The 25,227-nt window shown below is 39.3% G+C and overlaps 1 protein-coding gene across 2 annotated transcripts; it reads left to right on the top strand.

The window, feature by feature from the left end:
* ASMTL (acetylserotonin O-methyltransferase like) lies at window positions 1-25,227 on the top strand. 2 transcript variants are annotated; one of them, XM_069007011.1, is made up of 13 exons: window positions 1-128; window positions 1,115-1,246; window positions 2,944-2,991; window positions 3,631-3,695; window positions 4,694-4,755; window positions 6,735-6,843; window positions 10,579-11,005; window positions 13,906-14,068; window positions 15,800-15,984; window positions 17,709-17,838; window positions 18,957-19,100; window positions 19,592-19,714; window positions 24,898-25,227. In XM_069007011.1, exons 1-13 carry the CDS (start codon window positions 36-38, stop codon window positions 25,110-25,112), a joined length of 1,896 nt encoding a protein of 631 aa, XP_068863112.1. In that variant the 5' UTR covers window positions 1-35; the 3' UTR covers window positions 25,113-25,227. The 2 variants fall into 2 exon arrangements, with proteins under 2 accessions (XP_068863112.1, XP_068863102.1); XM_069007001.1 differs by lacking the exon at window positions 24,898-25,227 and adding an exon at window positions 21,810-22,842.

Raw genomic sequence — 25,227 nt, 5'->3', positions numbered from 1 at the left:
CGCGGAGCAGAGGCTGAGGACCGGCCGCCGCCGCCATGGCGTTGAACCCGGTGCTGGGGAAGCTGGTCAGCAAGCGGGTGGTGCTGGCCAGCGCCTCGCCGCGCCGGCAGGAGATCCTCACCAACGTGGTGAGTGCGGCCGGCAGCCGCTCGCCTCGCACGGGCCGGGGACTGTGGGCAGCGGCGGCTGCCAGTGCCGGCCCGGGCCTGCGGGGCCCGACGCCTCCCGGCCAGCCCGCCCCATGAGACCAGCGGGAGGGGAGCGGGCGGCATGAAGGAGATGCCTCCTTTCTGAAATGCGCTAGAGGAGAGCAAAGGAGGCCGTAACCTGTCAGTCAGGCCGTTCAGCTCCTGCGGAGGAGCGTGTCAGCCTCACCGGGCGGGCTGCGGGAGGCTTTTGATTAGTACTTGGGTATTACCTGCCCAGCTTAGGTTGCTTAGTATTACCATTCTTAATAATCCAACTGATAAATTGAGCTTAAGTGGAAGGAATAACTTAAAAATACAGATGTGTGGAGAAGCACAGAGGTTCAGTCATGCACTAAGTTATTAGAAACACAGCCTGCCTGCTGGGTGTAGTAAATGTACAAGTGTAACCTAGAGGCAAAAAGCTGGAAGAATAGTTGGGGTTTCTTTTGACAAAACCAATCAGAAACTGACCGGTTTTGTTTTCTGTTTATCATATGTATAAAGGCACATAAAGTGCAGTAAAGCTCCTGTCAGAATTTGCACTGTTGCAGTAAAGTGTTATGGATGGATTCAATAAAAAAAATCCAGCAGTATAATCTTTTGTTTCTGAAGTGTGTAAGTTTATACTGTTAGTTTTTGTATGACGAGAATAATGACGTGATGATTAGGTTCTAATAAATAAGGGTAGAATCAAATACACACACCTGTTTTGAAGTTCTGTCTGATTTTGTTTTAGATTGCTTGTAAAGTGTATGTATGCACTAAACACTGATCGGAGCACTGGGGGTTTTTTTCCTGTGTGTGTTTGGGGGGAGGTGTGTTAAAGTGGAAAAAGCAGATGTCAAACTTTCTACTTGTTTAATATGCCTTGGGAGCAATGTTTAATAACGAGGTCAGATTGACTGCATCACTTTCCTGTGTTACAGGGCCTGCGTTTTGAGGTGGTTCCATCCTGGTTTAAGGAGACACTTGAAAAGTCATCATTTACAGCCCCTTATGAGTATGCTGTGGAAACAGCAAAACAGAAAGCTCTTGAAGTAGCAAACAGAATGCATGTAGTAAGTTACAATTATAGCAATGAGCTTTTTGGCTTTAGGTGATGCATTTTACTGTGACTTAATTTGTTTGCACTGTTTAAGTGATCCCTGAGTCCTTTCTCTCCACTGCAGACTAATGAATGCTTTCCTGTCATTTGTGAAAGACAGTGTCTTGAAATTGCCTAATCAAAAGTCTCATGCCTGCAATTCAGGCTTTCCACAAACTGAAGTGGCCTGCATCTTTTGTCAGCATCATACCTAGTCTTGTGTGGGATATATATTCCATAGTTCTTTGAACAGTCAGGTATATGGCTGACCTCATTCTAGGTATTTATTGATTGTAGAGACAGACTCCATGGAAAAACACTGATGTGATTGCAGTGTTTTGCTGTATCTTTCACTGAACAAGTGACAAGAATAACTCAGAAACTGTGAGTATAGGGGTACTGGAGGAAAGCAGAAAAAGAATTACTATTGCTTTGCCCAGAATGTTTTAAACCAGAATTTTTCTTTTTAATTTTAAGAAGGGAAAACTTGATGTGATTTTATCCAAACCAGTGATGCAACTTACACTCTCAGTGGTATTTGACTTACGCCCTTGGCTGTGATCATTGTTGGAGCACATAAGGCTCTTTGCTACCAGAACCTATTTAAAAGTCTAGCTGATTAAATCTCACAAAATGGACCGTAATAATTTCTTAGTAACAAAGCTCTGAAAGAGAGGGGTATGTTTGATTGATCCTATACTAGTGGCATAAAAAGAATGTTGAACACTTTAAATGAGCAGTGTTGCCAGATGTCACCATTCTTCAAAGCAAATATTGCATGATCTCCAATGTAAATCGTTACCCAGGATTCTGTCAACTACTTTCTGGACAATGGTACAACATTGGAGAGTGGATTTTAAACCCACCCTCACTAAATGACTTACTTTGGGCTTTCATTGCAAAACACTGTGCTGGTGATAATGCTAGTTCAGTGGATTTCAAACTGCTTCTTCATACAGGAATTACAAGAATTAACTCCAGGCATCATTAAACAATTTAAAGCACATCAACAGTCTTTCTCTAGAAGAGTAGCCTCCCTATAAATGTTGTATTATGGTAGTCACACTTGCAGACAGGTTTCATGTCATGCTGTGTTAAGTAAGAGTTATGTACTTTATAATATGAAAGTAAATAAAAACTTAGCTATAAGGACAGGTACAGTTTAAAGTCAAGAAAAGTCTACAAGGAATTTTACATGCCACTACCTCTCATATCCAGAAAACAGACTGTGTACGTTCCCTTTCAAGAGAAAAAAAGTGAAGTGTAGCTAAAAAAATGGGGTTTATTTTTCAGTAAAATTTTGCTTGGAAGAATGATCCTAGAGGGCTGTATTCTCTGGCCTCCAAACATTAGGCACTTCCTTTAAAAGAATTGTTTGCTACCTTGAAGACCAGATGGAGTTTTGAGAATACACTTTTTCCTGGATGCATTTATTCATCAGTAATATATTTGGGCAAATTTGTGGTTTGAGAATGGTTTGCTCAAGCCTCACTTTTATGGTGATGTAAATGATTACTATTTTGGAAACAGTGCAAAAGGAGAAACAGTGTCTTGTTTTCAGGTCAGTGTAGAGCCCTACTTCTAAACTAGTAAACCGCTATTTTCTTACCTGAAAAGGTTTTGTTCTCTTTGCATCTTCTCACAAATGCCTTTTTCTTCATGCCTTTGCAGAAACACCTGAGAACACCTGATATTGTCATAGGAGCAGACACTATTGTGGTAAGAAGTCTTCAGTTATTTAGCACTACTTTAATTTATGATGAGCGTAGGAAATACTTGTATCTTTGGGTTTAAAGTTTGAAAGCTGCCTTCATTGAAGTTATATCTGCATTATATTACATCTTTTGGGGTTTGTGGCTGTGGCTGTGGCTTTTAGGGTTTTTTTTCCCCAACAAGATAATTTTTGAAATCTTGAGAGCTAGAAGCCTTGCTACTGGTTTTGGGGATACTAATACTGCTCTAAGTATTGCCTTGGATCATCTTATATGTAATGGAAATTCTCAGGTGATTTGCCTGTCAAGAAGTCCAGATCATGGGAACTGTTCAGTGTTGTGCCTTATAGGAGGTCACTATACCTGACATCTTCACAGAGACAGTGACCTGTTAAGGACAGAAAAAGTTGAATTATTCTTTTGTTTGAGAGCTGCAGTCACTGGAGAGTAGAGTGTGGTACTCCTGTACTTGACACTAAATTACCTGTTCTACCAAAGTGTCTGTGGTTCTTGCTCTACTCAATAAACTCAAGTTTGAAGCCCTGGCTGAAAGCATGGTTTAAACATCATTTATGACCTCAATCCTGTAATACTCTGACTCAAAAGTAAGAAAAAGCAGCACACTCACTCTGTTGTTCTGTTTTAGTCTGTGGATGAGCAGATCCTGGAGAAACCAGTCGATAAGCAAGATGCCTACAGGATGCTGTCAAGGTCTGTAGTTTTAAGTAAGAGATGAAATCTGAAGATTCAATTTCTCCATCACCTAGATTCTCAAAAGGGTTCCACAGAAGGGATACATGCAAATTTTTTTGGGTTTTGTTTTGTTTGTTGTAAGTTTAGTAGGTCAATCTCTTAATTAGGGATATGAAATGCATTTAATATTTAGCTTTTTAGAACTCCGGGGAAAAATGCAGACAAAATGATGCAACTTTGCATCTATCCCAAGTGTCAAATGAAAATTTTCAGTGTTTCATCTTACAATTCAGTGTGGAATCTTGTGGGGAACAGAGCATGTGAGATGCTTCTGATCACATCCAAACATATCTTGGCTAATCTTTGAGGCTATTCTTTAAATAGTCTCTTCAAAGATTCACATTGCCTTGCTATTATACATCTACTGCTTACACTGCAGATAATAAAGTCCTCAGAACTAATTGGCCACAGCGTGGCACTCCAGAGCCACTACAAGAGAGAGCCAGGGACAAGGAAATTTGGGCTCTTCCTCTACACTCTAGCTTGCCATGGGATCTCTGGGGGCCAGTCTGGATGAAAGGAGAACATATGCTCTAGTTCCCTATTACATGTTTAGTCTGAGTTGCATCACCTAGCATTTATTACCAGCTTTCAGTGAAGATGGTCGTAACAGTAGCGTTTATGCCACCTGGCCTTTTCTAATGCTTTTGGAATAGTCACTTTCCTGATGTACAGTGATTGAGCTGATACCATGGACTACTTTTATACAAATGGTATTTTGGAGACTTGAAATGACTGCAGCTTTTGATAGTGGTTTTTTTTTATGTGGTTATTTTTTTGTTTGTTTTGACAATGTCTTTTCACTGATATTGAAATAAAATGTATTTGTTTGGGGCACATGTCAGATTCATTGAATGATATATTAATGTAATGATCTGCTTCTCAGGCTGTAGCATTATAATCATGTAGAACATTTAATAAGACTGTTGCTTAATGGATATTTTTTTCCCTGACAGGTTGAATGGGAAAGAGCACAGTGTTTTCACAGGAGTGGCTATTATACACTGCCACAGTAAAGGTACACGTAATTTTATTGCAACTCAATATTTGTATTAAAAATTTCTCCCGTGATAGCTTGTACAGGTAAAGAAACAGGATGAAGATGTTTCATATACAATCTGAATTGGTTTTCTCCTCAGGAATTACCTTATCAAAATATAACTTAAAGACTCCCCACTAAAGCAAACCTTCTTCCTCTATTCAGTTTTCACACAGGAAGGAAAGTGACAAAATACAATGGAGTTTAGAAATACTGTCTCTGAAAGCTACGAGACTAATCGAAAGGCCAGTGTAAGTTGTGGAATATTCTAAATTAAGTTCAAGTAAGGTACTACAGACTGTGAGACTGAGCTGAATGTGATCCATATCAACTTTATTCTGTGTTGTGTTTACACCAGGTGAGGCTTAATGTCTCAGACTGTTAAGAGGCTGTAGGGAGCAATACACCAATGTTCTTTATCAGATAGTTTATTGAGAAAGTGAGTGGTTTTTATGTAAACGGTACCATTAATATAAGTTGAGGAGTGTTTGAGGGGCATCGTCTGATAATTGTGTCAACAGTCTTTATAGTAGAGCTTTTGCAGGGATCATTTCTGTGACATTTCACTGGACAAAGTCTTTCTGTAGACAAATTAACAGGTTTTACTCTTTTCTGGAATGATTTTTCTTAACTCTTGTAAAAGAGAATTAAAGTTAATGATGTGGTACTGCTAGTACAGTAGAGGGAGAGCTGCTGCAAAAGAAATAAAACACGTTACCAAGGGAGTCCTGTGAGCAACCCAGCAATGTAAATAACGCCTTCAGCTGTTTACTCTAGGAAGAAGGTTAAGTGCACTCAACTGTAGCAGTGATGCTATAACAGCACATCTCATTTGAAGTTTACAAATTTGAACTGCATTACAGTCAGATGAATAAAAATACTTTTAGTCTGCATATTCCCCAAGACATGCAATTGATTGAAGAAGTTTTGTAGAATACATTTTTAGTGCAGTTTATTGTTACAATGTGTTTTTTAACTTGTTAAAGATGAAATTTCCATTTTGAGCTGATTAGAACTTTTTATCAATACTGAAAGACATGGTAATCTGCCTCCATATGCACTGATTTTCTTATTTCATCTGGGTCATTAAATGTTTGGCTGTTTTTTTTTTCACACTGCCACCATCAGAAGTTGGTTAGCATTCTTCCCTTGGTCTGTACTTTAGGTATTTCTTACTCCTCCTCAAGCATTTCCACTGCTACCAGAACTGTGGTAACAGGAGATGCTGACCTTGGTGTTTATAGAAAAGAGTAGAGAGAGCTGCTAATCTGTAATGTGCACACTCATTTGTGCAAGGCTGTTACCTTTTGAACATGTTTTGGGAAAGCCTCTGTCTGCAGTGACAGCAGGGTCGCAGTGTACCACGTGCAGCAGGGTCCATACCCAGGTGTGCAGTACTTTACTGCACCTTCCCTCAGCCACTTCCAGCTACAGAAGTCTGAAATAATCTTGTCATCTCTTGAGAGATGATATAAAGATGAGTGATGGTTCCTGATGGGACTGCTGGATACCTAAGTCTGAAGTGCAGGTGCAGCTGCACGTTCCCACTTTTATGACAGATACATGTTGAACTCTGATGTGTTGTTAAGACTTCTTCGACAACAGTCATAAAGTTGGAAGGGTGATTATAGCCTTCTTTGTACTCACTGCTGGATGTGTGTGCCAGCACCCATAAATAGCTTTGTGTAAGCATTGTTAATTTAAGAATATCTTCCACACAGGAAGAGCAGTGTGTTAGCCCTGAGACAGGATGGCAGAGGTTCAAAATGCAAACTTTTACTGTCTTGGGAAAGTTGAGTCCACTGTACCTAAAGAACATTATTAGTCATTTCATACATCTGTGTAATATATTTAATTTTTCTCAAGCAAAATTTTTAAATGATTAAGAAATAAAACTTAGATGTTATGCTCTCTAAGCCACAATTCCTGTTTCTGATAAGGCCTCTTCCTTTCTGTAGACAATCAGCTAGAGATGGACATCACTGATTTCTATGAAGAGACTAAAGTAAAATTTTCTGAGCTGTCTGAAGAGCTCTTATGGGAGTACATTCATAGCGGGGAGCCAATGTAAGTAAGACCCTGATGCCACCACACAACACTTGAGAATAGGCCTTAGGGTACATTAAGCCACCAGTGTAAAACATTGTCCTGTGTTCTGTGACATTTTGCTCTGTGTGTATGATAAATGATAGCATGGGTGATGCAAGGTCACTATTCTTTTGTTCTTGTGTGAAGCTGTCATTTCTTCAGTGAAAGTGAGCTACCTTTTTAGAACCCTAATGAATCTGTAAAGTGAAGTCTTGAAATATTCTGGATTAGAGCAAGTGCTTGTGCAGTATACAATTATTTCTCTGTTAGCAGAGGCATTCAGGGGTCTTTGATGCCTGAGACAAGGTATAGTTTTCATTATAAACAGGTGAAAAGAGTGAGTGTGGGATAATCAGGGCCTCGTGGAACTGTATTGGAAGAAGCTAGAACTCAGTGTATTTAGTCTATCAGAATCACTGCTCTGATGCAAGGAACACCAGCTTAATTTTCACTTTTCCTTGTGATAAGTGAAAACAGTTTGTGTGTTCCTATGCCAAAATTGTCCTTTAGCTTATGTGTACCTGCTACACTGGTGATAAGATTACTGACCTATATCGGCAACATTTACAAAGGCAATATACCAGACAACAGTGATTCCATGGAAGAAATAGGATGAGAACAAAATGCCTTATTACTACTCCTAAGATGAAGTTTACTAGATTGCTAAAAATATATATATAGAAGAAAAAGTACTTATTTGAGACAACAAGGGAAAAAAGGACTTTGTCTTTCTTTTGTGTTAGCTGAAGCCTTGTGAAGGCATAGTTAGGACTGTGGACTGCATATCAAGTGATCTGATATGAACTTTTGTCTCTGTAGCTTCAATTCTGGCCATGTAAGAATATAAATTGTTGTGGTTTTTAAACTCATTTGTGCTATAAAACAATAAAGTCATGTTTTACTAGGGAAAGAGAAACCAGTGTAGACTTTGGACATACTTCAATGCTTATCTGTAAATGAGGCATACTTCGTGAACATGTAAGGTTCACAGCTTATTGAATAGACTGATATTAAATTGGATTATATGGAGAGAATGTTTTGGCAAGACTACAGCTTGAAACAAATTCCTAAGTAGGTTTTTGGAAGGTGATGTTTACTATGCTAATTAGTGTGATGCTTAGATTTAGTGGGTCATAAAGTTTCAGTTTGAAGGAGAAATTACCATGGATTTTTAGGAAGAATGTCAGATTGAAAATCATTTTGGAATATTCTGAGTACTTTCTCTGGGAGCAAATATGCTTTAGCAGTGCTTTGCTGCAGCAAAACGGCTCATGAGCAGTGCTGGGTCATTCTGTTCATTCTGCTAAACAGGCTGTGTGACATCAAGGGTTTCTCAGGGACCAAAGGTTCAGAGAATGTATTTCATTACTCTCTTAGGCAGAAGCCAATTGATCTTTGTTTATGTAGTCCTGAGGATAGGAAGCACTTGTTCTGACTTTGCAAAGGAGCTACCAAACACAGTGTCCTATAAATTTTGCAAAGCAGTAAGAAGTATTTCACAGCACTTTTTTTTGGTTGGTTGTTTTTGTTCCCTCCTCCATGGCCATTCATACAGGTTACACACCTATATGCATACAGGTTTTTCTAAACACTGTATTGCAGTCAAGTGACCATTTCTTACTTTAAAAAAAGCCAAGTAAATGGCGAAATAATTTTCTGAAATAATATAAGACTTAATGATCACATGAAAAAATAAAAGAAAAATTACTAATGCTGTTGAGGATTAGATTGAGTTCTTTTTCTAGCAAGAAGAAAATTGGCATATAATATTTAAGTCAATCACTGGTGACAGACTAATACTAGAAATACATAGCTGACCTAAAGTATGGGTAAAAAAAGGCGGGGAAATTTCTGTCTCAAGGTAGTCTTTGATGAGGCTATAAAAACCCTTAAATTTTGGCTGCAGAAAGATGTTTTGCTTCTTGTTTTATTCTTGTTCCTCTTTCTAATCAAGGGTTTTCTGCTTGCAGGCAGTGTCTCTTTCTTCTTTTCTGTCTATCTGTAGAAAGAAGGCTGTACCACAGTAATCCTAACTGTTTTGGGCTTGTATAACGAGTAGACTTAGTTTCTGCCAGCCTCTTTGACCCAGCTTTTTATTTTGTAGTCTTTCCCTTATGAACAACTTTCTCTCTCTGCTTACAGCTTCTAGCCTGAATATCCTATGTGGTTTTAGTAGCTCTCATCTGATGGCAGTGAAACCAAAGGACTCTGCTGCAGTCTGGGAAGAAGGTGATGACAGAGCCTAGAGCTCTACAGTTTCAGACTTCACTGGGAAGTAACAAAATGTAGACTGTAACTATTTTCTTCAAGATCCAATCCCAGAACATAAAGTGTTGTAGAAAAATAAACATGTGGCCAGTTGTATTAATGTTCTTGCTGGGAGTATGATACTCCTGCTTTTGATGGTCCTAATGTTTTTTGCCTCCCTGTAAGCGTATACCAAAATGACTGCAACTTCATTTAAAAATGAGAAGACATTTTAGTCATTAAAATAATCCTAATTTAGTTGCTGTAAGTCATAAGAATGTTAAAAAAGAAGTAATAATTTAAACAATGACAAAGTTATAAGGTAGTGCATACAATGCAAGATTAAAGGAAAATCTCTATTCCCCAATTTATAGCAATTCAGAAAATCCTACTTGTTGGGACACCAATTCCTCTGTTTGTTTTAGGATGCTATTAGAAATGGGATCCAGAGATAAGTACTAAAAATAAAGAGCTGTTCCTGATCAAATCTAAGGTTAAAAAATTAGCAATATTTTTTTGTGTAGTAACCTTCTTTCTCATGCATAAGTTTGCATAATTCCATGCTACCTTAAGTTAATGGATCTGAGACTGACTGACCTTTGGTTTTTAAGCTTGCTGACGTAGCTTTCAGATTCTGTTGTTATGAGGAAACATACTTTTAACTGCCTTGTTCCTTGTATGAGAACAGTAAAATTGTTGGGTCTACTGCAGCTTATCTGACTTGTATGTATTTCCATTCCAGTCTGTGGAATGTGCATAATCATGCCCATTGTGTCAAATTACCAGTATTACCATGACATCTAAGAGCACAGTGTTGTGAACCACAACTCTGCTTCCATCTTGGCGGTTGCACATGAGATGGATAGGGCTAAATGGAGTAGTGGATCTTGTTTGAATAGGTTGCTCTTTCCTGAGAAAATGCTGTCTTCCCAATCCTCATTTCAGGTATTCCTGTGACTGAGGTCTGCAAGACACATTCTACAATCATTTGAATTCTAAGGGGTCATCTTTGTTGAGCTCCTTTGGGACCTGACATTCCTAATGGCTTTTCAGCCTCTTGTGGAATTGGGTGAGGGTCAGTATGCATCTGGTGACCCAGTGGCAGTGTTGGTCTTGGTGACACTTACTGTTACCTTTTTGGTAGCCATGACTTGGCAAATGCTGGGTACCCTATGACAACGCACTCTGACTGCAGTCACCTGCTGCTTAGGTGACTGCAACACTTGCCCTGACTGAAGCATCAAGACCTTTGGCTAGTCATCCTTAGTGGAAATACTGATCCTTATATTTATCTTGGGATTTACAAATTGAAGTGTTGAGCCTAGCTAGTAGATTTAATCTGCTTCTAACTTAGGTACACTAGTTTTTATTCCAGCCTCTGCAGTACTGGTGGATTATTAGTGTTCTGTAATACCTCCACCCTTAACCTTAATTAGATCGATGTTGTTTTTGCTTTCTCTTCCCCAGGGACAAGGCTGGTGGATATGGTATCCAAGCCCTTGGTGGAATGTTAGTTGAGTATGTCCATGGAGACTTCTTGAATGTGGTGGGATTTCCTCTGAATCACTTCTGCAAAAAGCTAGCAGAATTGTACTATCCACCCTCTAAACATAATGTACAACGTAAAAAGTACGACTCTATCCCTTCTGTGGACACTTTTGAGAACCAAAGTGATGGAGAAAGTGAATCTTCAAATTTCACAAAGCAGAAAGGTGCTAGTAAGTTGGACAGCAGTGGGATGCATTCCTCAGAAGCTGTTTACGCTTCTGAAAACAGTTCTGGTGTCAGAACTGGTTTTACAGTGCCTTTGGAAAATCAGAATGGAGTGTCACAGAGTGCAGCAAAACTTCCATCCAAAATTCTAGAGCTGATGGATGGTTTTAGAGCTTCAAAGGTAAGGGAAGAAAATATAAAACTACTTGTTACATTGTAACCTGATACATTTGTTTCACTGTACTCCAGTGTGTACCAGCTATGTGAAATACTTGAGCTGGGGAAAGAATATATTAATAATTAGTAAAAAAGGACCACCGAAGTTCTGGAGAATCTAAGATAGCTGCAGCCTCTGGTGCAGTGCAAGCATTGTTGGGTTTGGTTTTTTTGTATTTGTTTTTATGTGTTCTATGAAGTGTCAGTTACCTATTTGATAATTTTTTCTCTTGAGTTGAGAGGGAAAAGAAGTTGGAGATTTTTTTTTTTTCTGATCAGAAGGGTACAACCAAGCTGGAATTTACTCTGCAGAGAAAGCATTTAATGTGGTTAACTCACCTGACTTAAAACTGTGACAAAAATTGTATATATTATATTTCCTTTCTAACTTCTAATGCTTTACATTAGAATTCTGTGGAAGATATTAATTTTTTATTGCCTCTTAAGAATAATATTTTTTAATAACCTGTTTCATGTTCCATGTGTGTTTAACTGATAATATCCATGCTGTATCTGATGGAGGCATACTAATAACAGCTCACAAACAAGGTCACATGCTCTGTGTATCAGCCAAGCATGATGAGAAATGCATAGCTGGACATTTTAAGTACTCCCAGATTTTCTACTCATAGTTCCAGTGTAACAAGGACAATAGTGAAGAAGAAATGAACAGTGATCATTCTAATAGATCACTGGTCTTCATCAAGTTAGTTGTGTTTTAGGAAGAAGTGAATAAAAGTGCTAAAATGGCAGTGAAATGCAAACTTGGAAATAAAGATATGACAGCTTTAAGGTGAATGGAGGGAGGCCCACCAGACAGTGAACAATAGTTTTGCTGAAACAGTGGAGAGTTGTGCTCAGCTCTGAAGGAAGACTGTAGTGTGATCATGTGGTGTAGATCTGTGGGCGTGCTGCTTGCAGGCATGTGCTGCTTGCAGGCATGCAAAGCTATCCTGAGAGGTTTGGTATAAAGTGGCTTTGAGGTTGCTGCATTTGTGAACTGCTTGTTTATCCATAGGGAGCAGTGTATTTGAATGGGTGAGATGATGCTTAGCATTTCTTCAATTCAAATAAAAATAAATATGGAAAATCATCAGCATGTGGTTGTACATTACTTACTTATACTGTTTACAGTGATGTGATGCTGAATTCCATTTTGTGCAGTGAAAGACAGTGGAGGCTGGAAATAAAAGGAGGAGCTTTGCTTTCCCACTACCCCAGTATAAAGTCATAGTATAAAGTACTGAATGGTGTGTTGAACTAGTCGGGTTTTTTTTTTTTGGCCTTCATCATGGGTCTTGGTAAAATTACCAGTAGCAATGTATTGTGATGTGACAAAACTCATCTTTCCATTTGTGGAATAGGTTTGAGCAAACAAAAGCATTTATTTCCACAAAAGCTCTCAAGTTTTTTTCACTTTGATTCTTGAATATTGCTTCAAGAACTTTATAAAGCAGACTAGAATCTCCTGCAGGCGAAGATGTTGCTACCTATTTTACTCTGAACAGCTCTGTTGCAGAACAGGAGGGGAACAGGATTAAATCCTTTCAAGTTAAAAAACTTTGAAGTTTACTATGTTCCAAATTTGCATAGTCTGATCTGTACTCAGATCTTTGACATTTTTTCTTCTTCTTCTTCTTTTTTTTTTTTTTTTTTTTTTTTTACCTGAGAATTACTGAATGGTAGGTCAGCCAAGCTTTCTGCCCTATCTTCTCACCTTCTTTTTCTTGTTCTAATAGTTTACAGTTGGTATCAGTCTAAAGACTGGGCAGGTCTCAGAAGCCATCTGGTTGCAAACTAGATGTAATTGGCTCAGTATTGTGAAAGCCTGAATTATAATAAATCCCAGCTATATGTTCTTATTAGAGTAACAAAGGAAACTGTAAAAAGAGGTGAAGATGATAGAATATATAGACACACAGTAGCAGACCTACCTCTCAAAGTTATTTCCCTTTGATTTTATTAAGCAGAATGTCAAGGCCCTTCTTCCCTTGATTACCTTTGGTTTTAAATTTCATTATAGTTGCTTGCAGTTGTAAAGAAATGGATTCTGTGATTGCTGCATTTGCCTCCATTGTTGTGCTCTCCATAAGTTCTTTGGGTTTAGGTATTTTACCTACTTCAGAATACAGAAATTGCAAATTAATTTTGCATGGAGAGATATATATTACCACATCTCATTAACTTTACTCTCTGGTTTAGTTAGCATATCTTTTAAAAAAAAGTTCAGCTAAGGTTTTCAACTTAAGACTGCCATTGCCCATGAGCATTTTTTCACCATGAGGCACTAGCTGTTCTCTCATCCCCATTCCATGTGTACACGTCCTGTTAAGGTGTGCCAGGAGTAAAGTCCTGGGAAGTTTTATTCTTTTTGTTCTTAATATTTTTTGGGCTTTTCCTTAATTTTAATATAATAAAGACCTGTATTTTAGCAACTGAAGCTGTTACACTATCTTAGTGAGAGCTTTGAGTTCCTTACGTGTTGGGTAAATAAAATTTAATTTGATCTTTTGGTCTTGGTTCATATGCTTAAGAATGTTCCATAAGGTCAAACAGTTATATAGATGGGGAAGTGCTAAATAGCTGAATAAAGAAATGGGTCTTCATACAAAATTTGTAGGCTGCATTCCAGAATACTGTGAGTTCCCTTCTCTCCCAAACACTGTTACTAAAAGTTCTGTTACTTGGCCAAGATACTGAAACCCTCTGAGAAGGAAGGGAGCAATTTTGAGGAGGTTCATGAAACTGCGTTGCAGTAATTTAACAGTAGTTGTGTAGAATAATTCTAGGTAAACAGTATAGTTCTGTTTTTTTGATGGCAGTCTTTTAAATGCATCATGATAACAATTTCTTACCTACACATAGGCTCTGTTTGTAGCCTCTAAGCTGAAGATATTTGATCATCTGAAAGATAAAGGTCCAATGAAGGCTGTGGATATTGCAAATGATGTTGGAACCTCTGTATGTGGAACTGAAAGACTCCTTGATGCATGTGCTTCTCTTGGATTACTGGAGAAAACACCACAAGGTGATTAATGTATCCTCCCTGCAACTGCATGTGGTACTGAAAGACAGGCAGGACTGGAAGAGATGCTTTTAAGGTCACAGGTTCTGACTTGATATTGTGGGTAACTTGGATTTGGGGAAGAGGGGAATGGATTGTTATTCCTTTGCTTTTGTTATTAGTAGCTAGAATTGTTTCATATGGGGGCAGGCTTTATGTAATGAACACATTCAGGTCTCCTTTATGGAAACTTTAGATTGTTTTTGCTCTCTGGACATAATACTGACCAAATTGCTAAGAAAAGGTTGCACAGACAGCAAGCAGTGTAACAGCTCAGATGTGTCATCTGCACTTGAATCACAACACCCCCATGCAGCATTACAGGCTGGTGGAAAAGTGGCTGGAAGGCTGCCCAGTGGAAAAGGACCTGGGGGTGTTGGTTGACAGCAACTGAACGTCAGCCAGTGTGTGCCCAGGTAGCCAAGAAGGCTGATGGTATCCTGGCTTACATTGGCAGTAGTGTGGCCAGCGGGACCAGGGCAGTGACTGTGCCCCTGTATTCAGCACTGGTGAGGCCTCACCTTGAATCCTGAGTTCAGTTCTGGGCCTCTCTTGACAAGAAAGACACTGAGGTGCTGCAGCATGTCCAGAGAAGGGTAATGGAGCTGATGAAGAGTCTGATGAGGAGTGGCTGAGGGAGCTGAGGGTCAGAGGAGACCTTATTGTTCTCTACAACTACATGTAAGGGCGCTGTAGCCAGGTGGGAGACAGTTTCTTTTTACAAGTAACAAACAGCAGGGTAAGAGGAAACAGCCTCAAGCTATGCCAGGGGAGATTTAGATTGAATATTAGGAAAAATTTCTTCCCTGAAAAGATTGTCAAGCATTGGAACAGGCTGCCCAGGGAAGTGGCTGAGTCACCGTCCCTGGAGGTATTTAAAAGATGTGTAGATGTGGTACTTGGGAACCTGGTTAAGTGGTAGACTTAACAGTGCTGGGTTAAAGGTTGTACTTGATAATCTTAGAGGCTTTTCCATTGAAGTGATTCTATGTTTCTTGCTAAAATAATTGTCAAATTCCATTCCCCACTGCAGCAGTACAGTCAGTCTTCAACAGATGATCAGGCTTTTAATAAGGAGAGTTCTGCAATGTGTCCCTCTTCATGGACAACTTAAATTTTAGTGCTCCTAACTGGAACAGTCCTTGAAGGTGTATGTAAGTGAGGGAGTCAGTATTACAATTAAGTTTTTCAGTCCACACTATGTATTTCTAAGTTTCCAAGTGCATGTTTTACATAGTAAGACTTGAAATGGTGAAGTGCCAAGAAAAGGAAGTAAAGGAGTCTTTTTAACTCTGTTAGAGGACAAGACAACTGTAAAGGCCCTAAACATAGTGGAGAAAGCTTGAATTGAGGGAAGAAGCCATAATCCAAACAAAAATACAGTCAAGAATGAGGAACTTCTAATACTGTCCCTTGAATATTAGGTATCTGAGATACTCTGGTTTAAAATAAAAATAATAAATCAGTGTGTATCTATATTTTCCAGCATCTAAACTCTTTTTATAAACTAAGTACTTACTCTTTTAAGAACGACAAGACTTCTAGAATTAATTACTTTTTCTGCAAAATTTGTACTACTAGATTATAAGATCAGGATTTACTAGCTATTTATGCAGGAAAATATGCCTTCAGATTTTAAACAACAGTTGTAAAGAACTGAAACAAAACTGGTTACAATTGTTTTCTTTCCATAAGGTTACAGTAATACAGACTCAGCAAATACCTACCTGGCCTCAGATGGTAAATACTCACTTCATGGCTACATTATCCATTCTAATGATCATCTTTGGCCTCTCTTCACAAACTTGGAATCTGCTGTCAAAGAAGGGAGCAGGCAGAATCATCGAGCCTTTGGAAAGAAAGCAGATGATCTGTTTAAGGTAATATAAACTTACTAGTATCTGAAGCAGCTGTGAGGAGCCCAGAACTGACCTACGGGCAAATGGGGACAGAGCTCAAAGTTTGTCAGTCTCAGAAATGGTAGAAATACAATGTAACTCACCAATCCCAGGCTTCCATTCCCTTCAACTTTAGGCTATGTAGTGGAGTAGAAGTAGTGGAACAATCACAGAATATATTGGGAAATTCAAGTGCTGAGAGAAGTTCTCCAGATGAAGTGTTCCCATCCCACTGACACACTCTCAGAACAACCTCTGGGCCTGTTTAGTTTACATTTGTGCCCTTTTTGTAATACCAGTTAGTACCTTACCACACATGCACTCCTTCCATATTGGATGCCAGTCTGTTGATACTGATGTGCATCCAGTTTAGGCTGTGCTGTATAGTCAAAGCTGGTTTGTGTTGATGCAGTGGAGAAGCGATCTAACCTCCTTATGAAGCTTTGTAGTTTTGTATAAGCTTCAAGCTGATATCTATTGCTGATAAAATCGTAATCCTTCTGCCATCTGTTTCAATCTGTGGCATTCCTTTCCCAGTGCTGGCCCAGGTGGATGTGATCAGACTGGAGAATCACTTAGGGTTATAACTAGCCTAACTTGTCGATTACCCATCTGGTGAAGCAGGTTGAGAGGCATAAATATTTGTACCTGTGTAAGCAGAGAGCTGGTAGTGTGAGCAGGAGAATATGTCAGGACTTCATCTCTGACAGCACTGCTGGCTTAAACTGTACTTCAGACTACATCCTGAGGTCCTTAATTTGTATTTAACTTCAAGATGGTAATGAAGGCTTTCTCCTGAAGGAGATGCCTACATCCATCATGTATAGTCAATGGAATGAATTAAGGACTTCTGGAGACTTAAAAGTTCTGCTAGCCTCATGTTAGTACTTAAATTACCTGGAGGACAGAAACACCTTTGGAAATCATTCAAAGAGTCTTTAAAGGGAGTTGAGGTACTTTGCTTCAGGATAGGTGTTGCAGTAGATGCCTAAATTTACGTACAAATTAAGTGGTTTAATGTACATGAACTGAATCTCATCCTATGTTAAACATCTGGGTTATCAACTTTGCTTGGGTGATGCTTGTGTCCAGTTTGGACCTGGGCTCCATGTGTACAGGATGGTATGTCTGAGCAGAATATATGGCCTGTCTGTGGTACTGTGTGCATCACAGCCTGGAGATATTTCCACTTCATGATAGTCAAAGCCAGCCGTAACTGGTGAAATCTGTATAAAAGTGAAACGTAAAGGGATTTGTGTGTATGTATCCTTGAAAAGGTGTAGGCCTGAGCTTCTGGTACCGAATGCTTGCTTCTTCCCTAATCAGAAAAAACAACATGATCTTTAATGTTTCTGATTTATGGTATGGTCCACTTATCTAGTTATTTTCCCATCATGGGAGAATAAATGTTTGAATGAAATGAAAGCAATTTGTGAGGATATCAAGAAGGAACACTCTTGTTTTTCTTTGTCTCCTAAATCTATCATTTCAAGATGTCTGTGATCAGAATTCTTGAGGGGATGCAAAAATCTGCTTATCACTACAGCAAAGGATTTGGATGAGCAAATAGTCAGTGGCACTTTTAAAAGACCTGTTCATTTTGGGAATTCTTATGTTCACCACATTCACCTACATCCTTGGTTGTACATAGTTTTAGTTGATTAATGAAAATAAACATCAATTACTCTGTTTTTCCCCCTTTTTAGGACTATTATCACAGCCAGGAGGCAAAGCAACGTTTTATGGGTGCCATGCACAGCATTGCTCACCTGACAGCAAGAGATGTGGCTACAGCGTTTGATCTTTCACAGTTTAAATCTGCTTGTGATTTAGGAGGTATGGCTTGTAACTGAACTTCTATGCAAATTAAAGGGAAAAGCTTGATTTCAGTTCCACATTTTATTATTTAAAAGATAGATATATATTTTTTACTAGAAGTGCAGTAATATTATCTACTCTTATTTTTTCTGATATTGCAATGTTAGAATAAAAGAACAGTGCAGCTAATTGAAAGTGGAGTTATCTAAATGGTATATGAAAGGTTTAAGATAAGTGAATGTTTGTCTCAATCAGTTACACAATTCAAGGCAGAAGAGAGTTTGTGGCTCAGGTGATACAGCACTGGGCTGGGAGTGCCATTTTCAGCAGTTTTGTTGCTCTCCTTAGGAGAGTTGCTCTCCACTACAGCATATCCAGGATTTTCAAAAGTAATGAAAGTAGTGAACCGCCACTACTGGGGTGTCAAACTTGAAACACTGCACTGCTAGAACAAAAGTTTGGATTCTTTTCTAGTGGGTTTGTTTTGTGTATTGTTGCAGTTATTAATATCTAAGATGTCCACCAAAATGTTGAAGACCAATGATATACCTAAAAAACCTCTTATTTTTAGCATTCCTTTTTTGTTCTGTGCTTGGAGCTGCGAGAGGGAATGTTATTACCTAGGGAAAGATCCACTGAAGGAAGCACACTTTATTTAGTGCCTGGGGAGGTTGACAGCATGTCAGAGGAATTAAGCCCATACCAGTACAAGCATTGCCGCTTGTGCAGAGACTCCAAAACTTCACAATCTTTACTATGCTGGAGAGTGTTTGTCAAATTCCATGTATCACTGCTTTGTAAATGCTAAACAGTTAGAGGTGCTCTTCTTCAACAAGTAGAAGTCTTTGTCTTTTCATTTACATTTTGATACTCCCAAAAAAAAGCCTGAGGTACCAATATCAAAGGTCACATTAGCAGTTCTGTGTCAGCAAGGAGTCATACCTGCATTCCACAAGCTTTAAAACCTTGCTCTATCAATTAGGAAGTCCTGTTGCCCATGTTAGTTGTGGAGCTGACTGTCTACCTCTTGTTCTGATTGGATGTCTTTATTTTAATGTTACATACAGCCTTGTCCCAAAAATGTCTGTAAATTCTGGGAGAAGATACTTGATTTGACTTCTTTAAATTTTTAACAGGTTGCACTGGAGCTCTGGCTCGTGAATTAGTACAAGTATACCCAAATCTTAAGGTCACAGTATTTGACCTTCCAGAAGTCATTGCAAACACCTCTTACTTTCAGCCTTCAGGACAACACACTGCTCCAGTGACATTTGTATCAGGTAAATGTAGCACATGATCTTTTGTCTGATTTCTGTTATCCTTGAGCACAGAACAGGCTCTTTTGCTGCTGTTCCAAATATATCTTAGTACAAGGCAATGTAGGTTCAGCCATGCTAAATGGGGACATTGTATTTTTCAGTTGGTGGGGATAAAAAATGGTTGGAGAATGTGGCTAAATAAGTATGAATTTGTAATTTTTTTGAATACCACTGGGAGCAGAGGCTGCATGTGCTTGTCTGAGGCATTTCATTTCTAGACAAGTTTAATGTGGTGACTACAAAGAACTTCTCCTTCCCTGCTTTAGGCTTGCTCTCTGTTTTTGTAACAGAATTCTTGCCTGTGATCTGCTCTTTAACTACACTTTCCTTGCCTGCAAATCAGGGCATACCTGTACCTGTTCATTCTTGTTACTTTTTTACTCTGCTGAGTGCCTTGTTTTTGTAGTCTGTGCTCTGTGGTTTCTGTAGGAATGTACTCTGTTTTCCAACAGGTGACTTCTTCAAGGATAATCTTCCAGAAGCAGATCTTTACATCCTTTCTCGTGTTCTTCATGACTGGCCTGATGAAAAGATACATGTGCTATTAAGCAAGGTATCAGCTGTTTGCAGACCAGGTATGTTTTTTTTGTGATGAAAGGTGCATGTTAATGTACCTTTAATGAGTACTGAGTAATGCTTTTTTAATATGAACGTACGATATTCTTCTGTTCAATCGTAGTAGCCTTCGCTTGAATGTCTAGGTTTGCATTATGATAATACCTACTAAGAAAAAGAAGGAAACAAAGCTGCAAATAAAACTATGTATGTTAAGCTTTTACTATCGTTGCAGGCTTCACATACAGCTGTATCATCTCCCCAATCTCTGCCATGCCCAGTCTTACGAAGCCCTGTATAATCAATTAACTAAGCATGTGCTTATTTCTGTACATAAAATTAGCCTAACTAAAGCTCCTTTGGATTAATCAAGAAGCAGCAGTTTGTTGTGCTGTGGTTTGCTATCTCAGTAGTGTCCAGAATATGGTAAACTGGCTGAAATTCTGTACCACTTTATGCACACGTACCAGGAGAAATATGTAGCCTCTTTGACTTTCTACTACATTTGAATCATAGAATCATCGGAGTATCTCAAGTTGGAAGTGACCCATAAGGATACTCAGGTCAAACTCCTTGCTTCTTGAAGGACTAACCAGAACTAGTTCATATGACTAAGAATGTCATCCAGATGCTTCTTGAACTCTGGCAGGTTTGGTGCTGTGACCACATCCCTGGGGAGCCTGTTCCAGTGCCAACCACCCTCTGGGTGAAGAACCTTTTTCAAATGGCCAGTCTGAACTTTCCCTAATGCAGCTTCATTCCATTTCTTTGTGTCCCATCACTGGTTCACCAGAGACAGCACCTCCCCTGCTACTGCTCCCTTTGAGGAAGTTGTAGATGGTGATGAGGTCACACCTCAGCCTTCTGTTCTCCAGTCTGAACAGATCAGGGGACCTCAGCTGCACCTCATGAATGTTGTCCTCATGGCCCTTCAACATCTTGGTCACATACAGTGAGGCAGGCAAAACTGCACACAGAATCAAATAATACACTGAGTTGAAAGGGACCCATCAGGATCCTCAAGTTCAACTGCTGTCCCTATGCAGGATACCCCAAGGGTCACACCATGTGCCTGAGAACATTGTCCAAACACCCCTTGAACTCAGACAGCCTTGGTGCTGTGATCACTTCCCAGGGAAGCCTGTTCCGGTGCCCAACCATCCTCTGGGTGAAAAGCTTTTTCCTGATATCCGACCTAAAGCTCCCCTGACTCAGCTTCATGCTGTTTCCTTGAGTCCTGTCACTGGTCACAAGAGTGAAGAGATCAGTACTTGACGCTCCATTACCCCTCGTGAGGATGTTGAAGACCACAGTGAGGTCTCCCCTCAGTCTCCTCCCAGCTGAACAAACCAAGTGACCTCAGCTGCTCCTTTTAAGGCTTCCCCTCAAGACCCTTCACCATCCTTGTGGCCCTCCTTTGGATGGTCTCTAATAGCCTAATGTCTTTTTTATATTGTGGTGCCCGAAACCACACACAGTACTCAAGGCAAGGCAATACCAGCGCAGAGTGAGACAATTGCCTGTGTAGTGATTTCCTGTCCTGTGCTTGATGCACCCCAGAACACGGGTTGTCCCTTTGGACTGCCAGGGCACACTGCTGACTCATATTCAGGCAGTATTAAAGATCAAAGAATACAAAAAGCAGAAAAGCCTGACCACTAAGATCATCTGATTCCTTAATCCAACTGTAGCTCTGAAGTTTGTTTCAGCAGAGAGCATGCAAAATAAGACCTAGCCCATAAACTATAATCCTGATTATGAATTATGAAAAAAAATTGTGGATGACTGTCTTAATCTTCTTTTGCAAAGACTGGGGTATGACAGATACTTACAGGAGTTGTTTGGTTCAAATAAAAGCAAGGTTCAGTTTAAGAGCATAGGCAGGAAGTGATCTGAACTTCTAGAGACACTGCTCTAAACTCTCCCTTCTTTTTAACAATTAAATGATTGCTTCCAGGAGCAGATGACTGAAAGTAAACTTCTTTCACTGATTTCCACTGAAGACCATTTAAAAATCAGTCTGAGGGGACCTCTGTAACTGTCTCTGAGCAAAACACTTAAGTTAAAGCTAAAAATACTTAAACAGCACCACTTTTGGTTGTTTTGGAAATGCAGGAAATGCCTTGCTAGTGGCAGAAACTGTGCTTGATGAACAGAAGACACACCCTTCTGTAGCTGTGCTACAATCCCTCAGTATGACTGAAGGCAAGCAGAGAAGCGGCTCAGAATATAAACAGCTACTGGAGAAATATGGATTCACAGATGTACAAATTAAGATTACAGGAAACTTACTAGATGTTGTTCTGTGCTTCAAGAAGAATCTGTCACTGTAGTGTGCCCGGAAGCAATGTGGGATGCTGAATTTTCACCCCCTTGTGCAATATACCCATCATCAAGCAGCTTGTATGGGCAGTTTAGGAGCATTTTGGCCCTTTATCTGAAGCATAATTGTTACAGGCCTTGGATACAAGTTGGAGTGCAGCTTCTGCAGGAGTGAATTCTATGCATTTTAAAGAGTGTCTGGGGCAGGCCAAAACTCCTGCATGTGAAACACCTTAATGTCCAGTTCTTCTGCAGACTGCATTAAACTTAGACTTGACCTAGCTGTGTATAGCATGTCAAGTTAAAACTGCCAGCTTGTATTGAGCTACATTAATACCTTATTTTTCTCAGACCTTAAAAAGCATTCTTGCTCTACAGTGTATTCAGTGGTTACTGCTCATTTTTATCAGAAATGAAAAATGAGATAATATTAAATATTGTACCATCTGCCTGATTTGGGGATGTTAGTCCTGTTTTTTACTACTGTGTGGGACTTTACTCAAAAATATCTCAAGGAAAGTCTTTTTTAAGCACTTTTTCTACAAGCAAAAGTGAAAACAGAACAAACCTCAAACATGTTCCTACAACAGCTATAACATCACAGAGGAACTTCAGCAGCCTCTGACCTCCAGCCACAGTATGTACCTGCACAGGTTCCAGCTGAGAACTGTTCATATTGTGTACTATCACTTCTGGGGTTTTCTGAATATGGTTGAATGGCCATATATGCTTTCTGTCTCATTAACTGAGATGAGTTTTAGGATTTATGTATGAACCCTTGTATGAAAATTAAAAAATAAATGTTTCTTCAGGCTTCAGTCTTTAATTGGAGAACCTATCTGTAGCTTCAAGTAATTTGTCACTAATGTTACCTCTCCTAATGTTTATTTCTCTCCTGATACTTCATTGAAATTTATTATTTTCTTTTTAAAGTGTACTTTTTAGTGGAAGCCTCTCTGGAGATAAAGGTTGCACTTTCAAACTAGCTTTCTTCTCTATCAGTTGTGAGTTTCTTGCCTGTCGCTTGTACAGCAATAGTCCCAATAAACCAGTGTGAAGGAGGCTGTGCCAATACTGAATCACCGACCTCAGCAAATTAGAGAGGGTCAGGGAGGAAGGTTAAGAGTTCCATCTGCCCGGATGTTACTTTATCAGGAGTTACTTTGCTCCTTGACTAATGGGTAAAGAAAAAATGCCACAGATTCAACTCATCAGGAGAAAGACACTTACTACAGAGCATTTTAGGTATAAAAATCAGGGAAATGTAAGACTTTATCATAGTGGGGTTTTTAATTCTTAGCAAAAGCTTTCTATGAATGGAAATTTGACTGATCTCATCTGTGCAGACATTTAAAATAGAAAAGGCCAAATATTCAACAAATGAATAAATTTGAAGTGTTTCTTTTCCACATTGACATGAAGCTTGCTATTAGCTTAACAGGTTTGTATGTTGAGAGAGACTTGTTCTTGCAATCAGATGTCTCTCACAGTTATTCATAAAGTTCATAATGCTGCTCTAAGCTGTTTGAGTCAGAAACAATCAAATCCTAAAGTTGGCACACCTGTAACTGTCACAGACTTTAAAACTGTGCCCCTAAGTACTATGTCTCTGACTGTAAAACTTGAATAGAATGTGTCTGGCTCTCACACAGCCTTCATGTACTCTGTCATTAAGGTACAACACTAAGCATTAGTCCCTTGGGCATGGTGTCTGTTGTCCTGCACCACAGGTTTGCACTCTTGGGATAATTAAACATTGGAGTAGGTGGTCCAGGGGATGTTGTGGAATCTCTGTCCTTGGAAGCTTCCATGTGAGAAGTCCTGAAGAAACTGAGCTGATTGTAGAGCTGCCCTGCTGTGAGTGGGAGGCTGGACTAGAGATCTCCTGTGGCCTGTTTCAGTCTCAGCTGTTCTACAATCATTTGATGCAGCCTGGTCACCTGGGGAATTATAAGCTCATCTTATTAATATACAAAATGAGTTTTCCAGTTGCTCTGAATATCTTTTGCTGACTGGTAGAAGGAGTGGATTTAATCGTCTAACACTGAAAAGATTTTCTAAGCAATATACATAACTGAGGAAAATCTTCCTGACATGAAGAATGAGGGGGGTTAAACTTTAAAACTTTTTGATGATTATTAAATGTCTGAGGTTTACAAGTTGGAATGGCTCTGAAGAGATTGTCTTAAAGGTCAGAAAGATATGAATGTTATGCAGCACTTAAAATCACCATGAACTGCTGCTACTTTGATCTGAGTTGGTGCAAGGCCAAAAGACAAATATGTATAGCAATGCTTGTTTTGTCAGTAGCCCTGTCTTGGCTTCCCTTTCCCCTCACAGGTGTGAATATGGAGAAAAAGACTGTGTAAATCAGATCATTTAAGTTCTGCTTTCATCCTTAGGTCAGTCCCACCACAAAGAACTTGGGTCCTACAGAATAATGTACAGAATGTATTGAACAGAAACATTGACTTCTCCTCTGCTTCTGTAATGCATGCCATCCACTCTTCTCTCTGCTTGGCATCATTTCATTATGAATGTGAAGCAGCAGTATATCCCAGATGCAACTCTATTCCTGTCTTACTGTTTTCTGTAGTCCTCATGACAAGTCTACAGAAGTCATCCCCTTTTCCCCTGAAAACAGAGACATGCCTTGACTTGTGAGTGATCACTCCATACTGTGAAAGGGAATTTCCTGGGGTTTGTTAAGAGGAGTGGATTATTCATTTAATAGTGCATTAGTCCTTTAATAGCACAGTAAATCCATAAACGATAAAGGAAATCACCCAGGTCTTGTAGTTTGCACCCCTATATATGGTAGCAGAAATTTTCTTGCCTGATAATGGATTAGAACTGTTGCATGCATTTGTTTTTAAATCAGGGTGTGCAGTTTTGCTGGCTGAAATGGTGTTGGATGATGAGAAGAAGAACAGGAGCACAGCTCTGCTGCAGTCTTTGAACATGCTTGTGCAGACAGAGGGAAAGGAGAGAAGTGGCTCTGAATATCAAGCCTTGCTGGAACAACATGGATTCACAAATGTTAAAATCAGAATAACAGGAAATTTATTAGATGTCATTCTCTGTGTTAAGACCTAGAAAAAATGGATTAAGTAGCAGTCTGGATCTCTTATACTTGTGTTTGATGTTTTGTAATCATGCAAATACATTCTCAGCTTCCTATCAATACCATAAAAAGTAATGTAACAAGAAA

This window comes from Aphelocoma coerulescens, chromosome 1, assembly GCF_041296385.1.
Source record: "Aphelocoma coerulescens isolate FSJ_1873_10779 chromosome 1, UR_Acoe_1.0, whole genome shotgun sequence".
NCBI lineage: Eukaryota > Metazoa > Chordata > Aves > Passeriformes > Corvidae > Aphelocoma > Aphelocoma coerulescens.
The sequence above is the reverse complement of the archived record's forward strand: the minus strand, read 5'-3'. Positions and strand labels throughout refer to the sequence as shown.

Coding starts and splice junctions, on each gene's coding strand:
- ASMTL (XM_069007001.1), top strand. CDS start 36: ATGGCGTTGAACCCGGTGCTGGGGAAGCTGGTCAGCAAGCGGGTGGTG. Junction 2,992..3,630: donor TAGGAGCAGACACTATTGTG/GTAAGAAGTCTT, acceptor GTTCTGTTTTAG/TCTGTGGATGAGCAGATCCT. Junction 6,844..10,578: donor ATTCATAGCGGGGAGCCAAT/GTAAGTAAGACC, acceptor TCTCTTCCCCAG/GGACAAGGCTGGTGGATATG.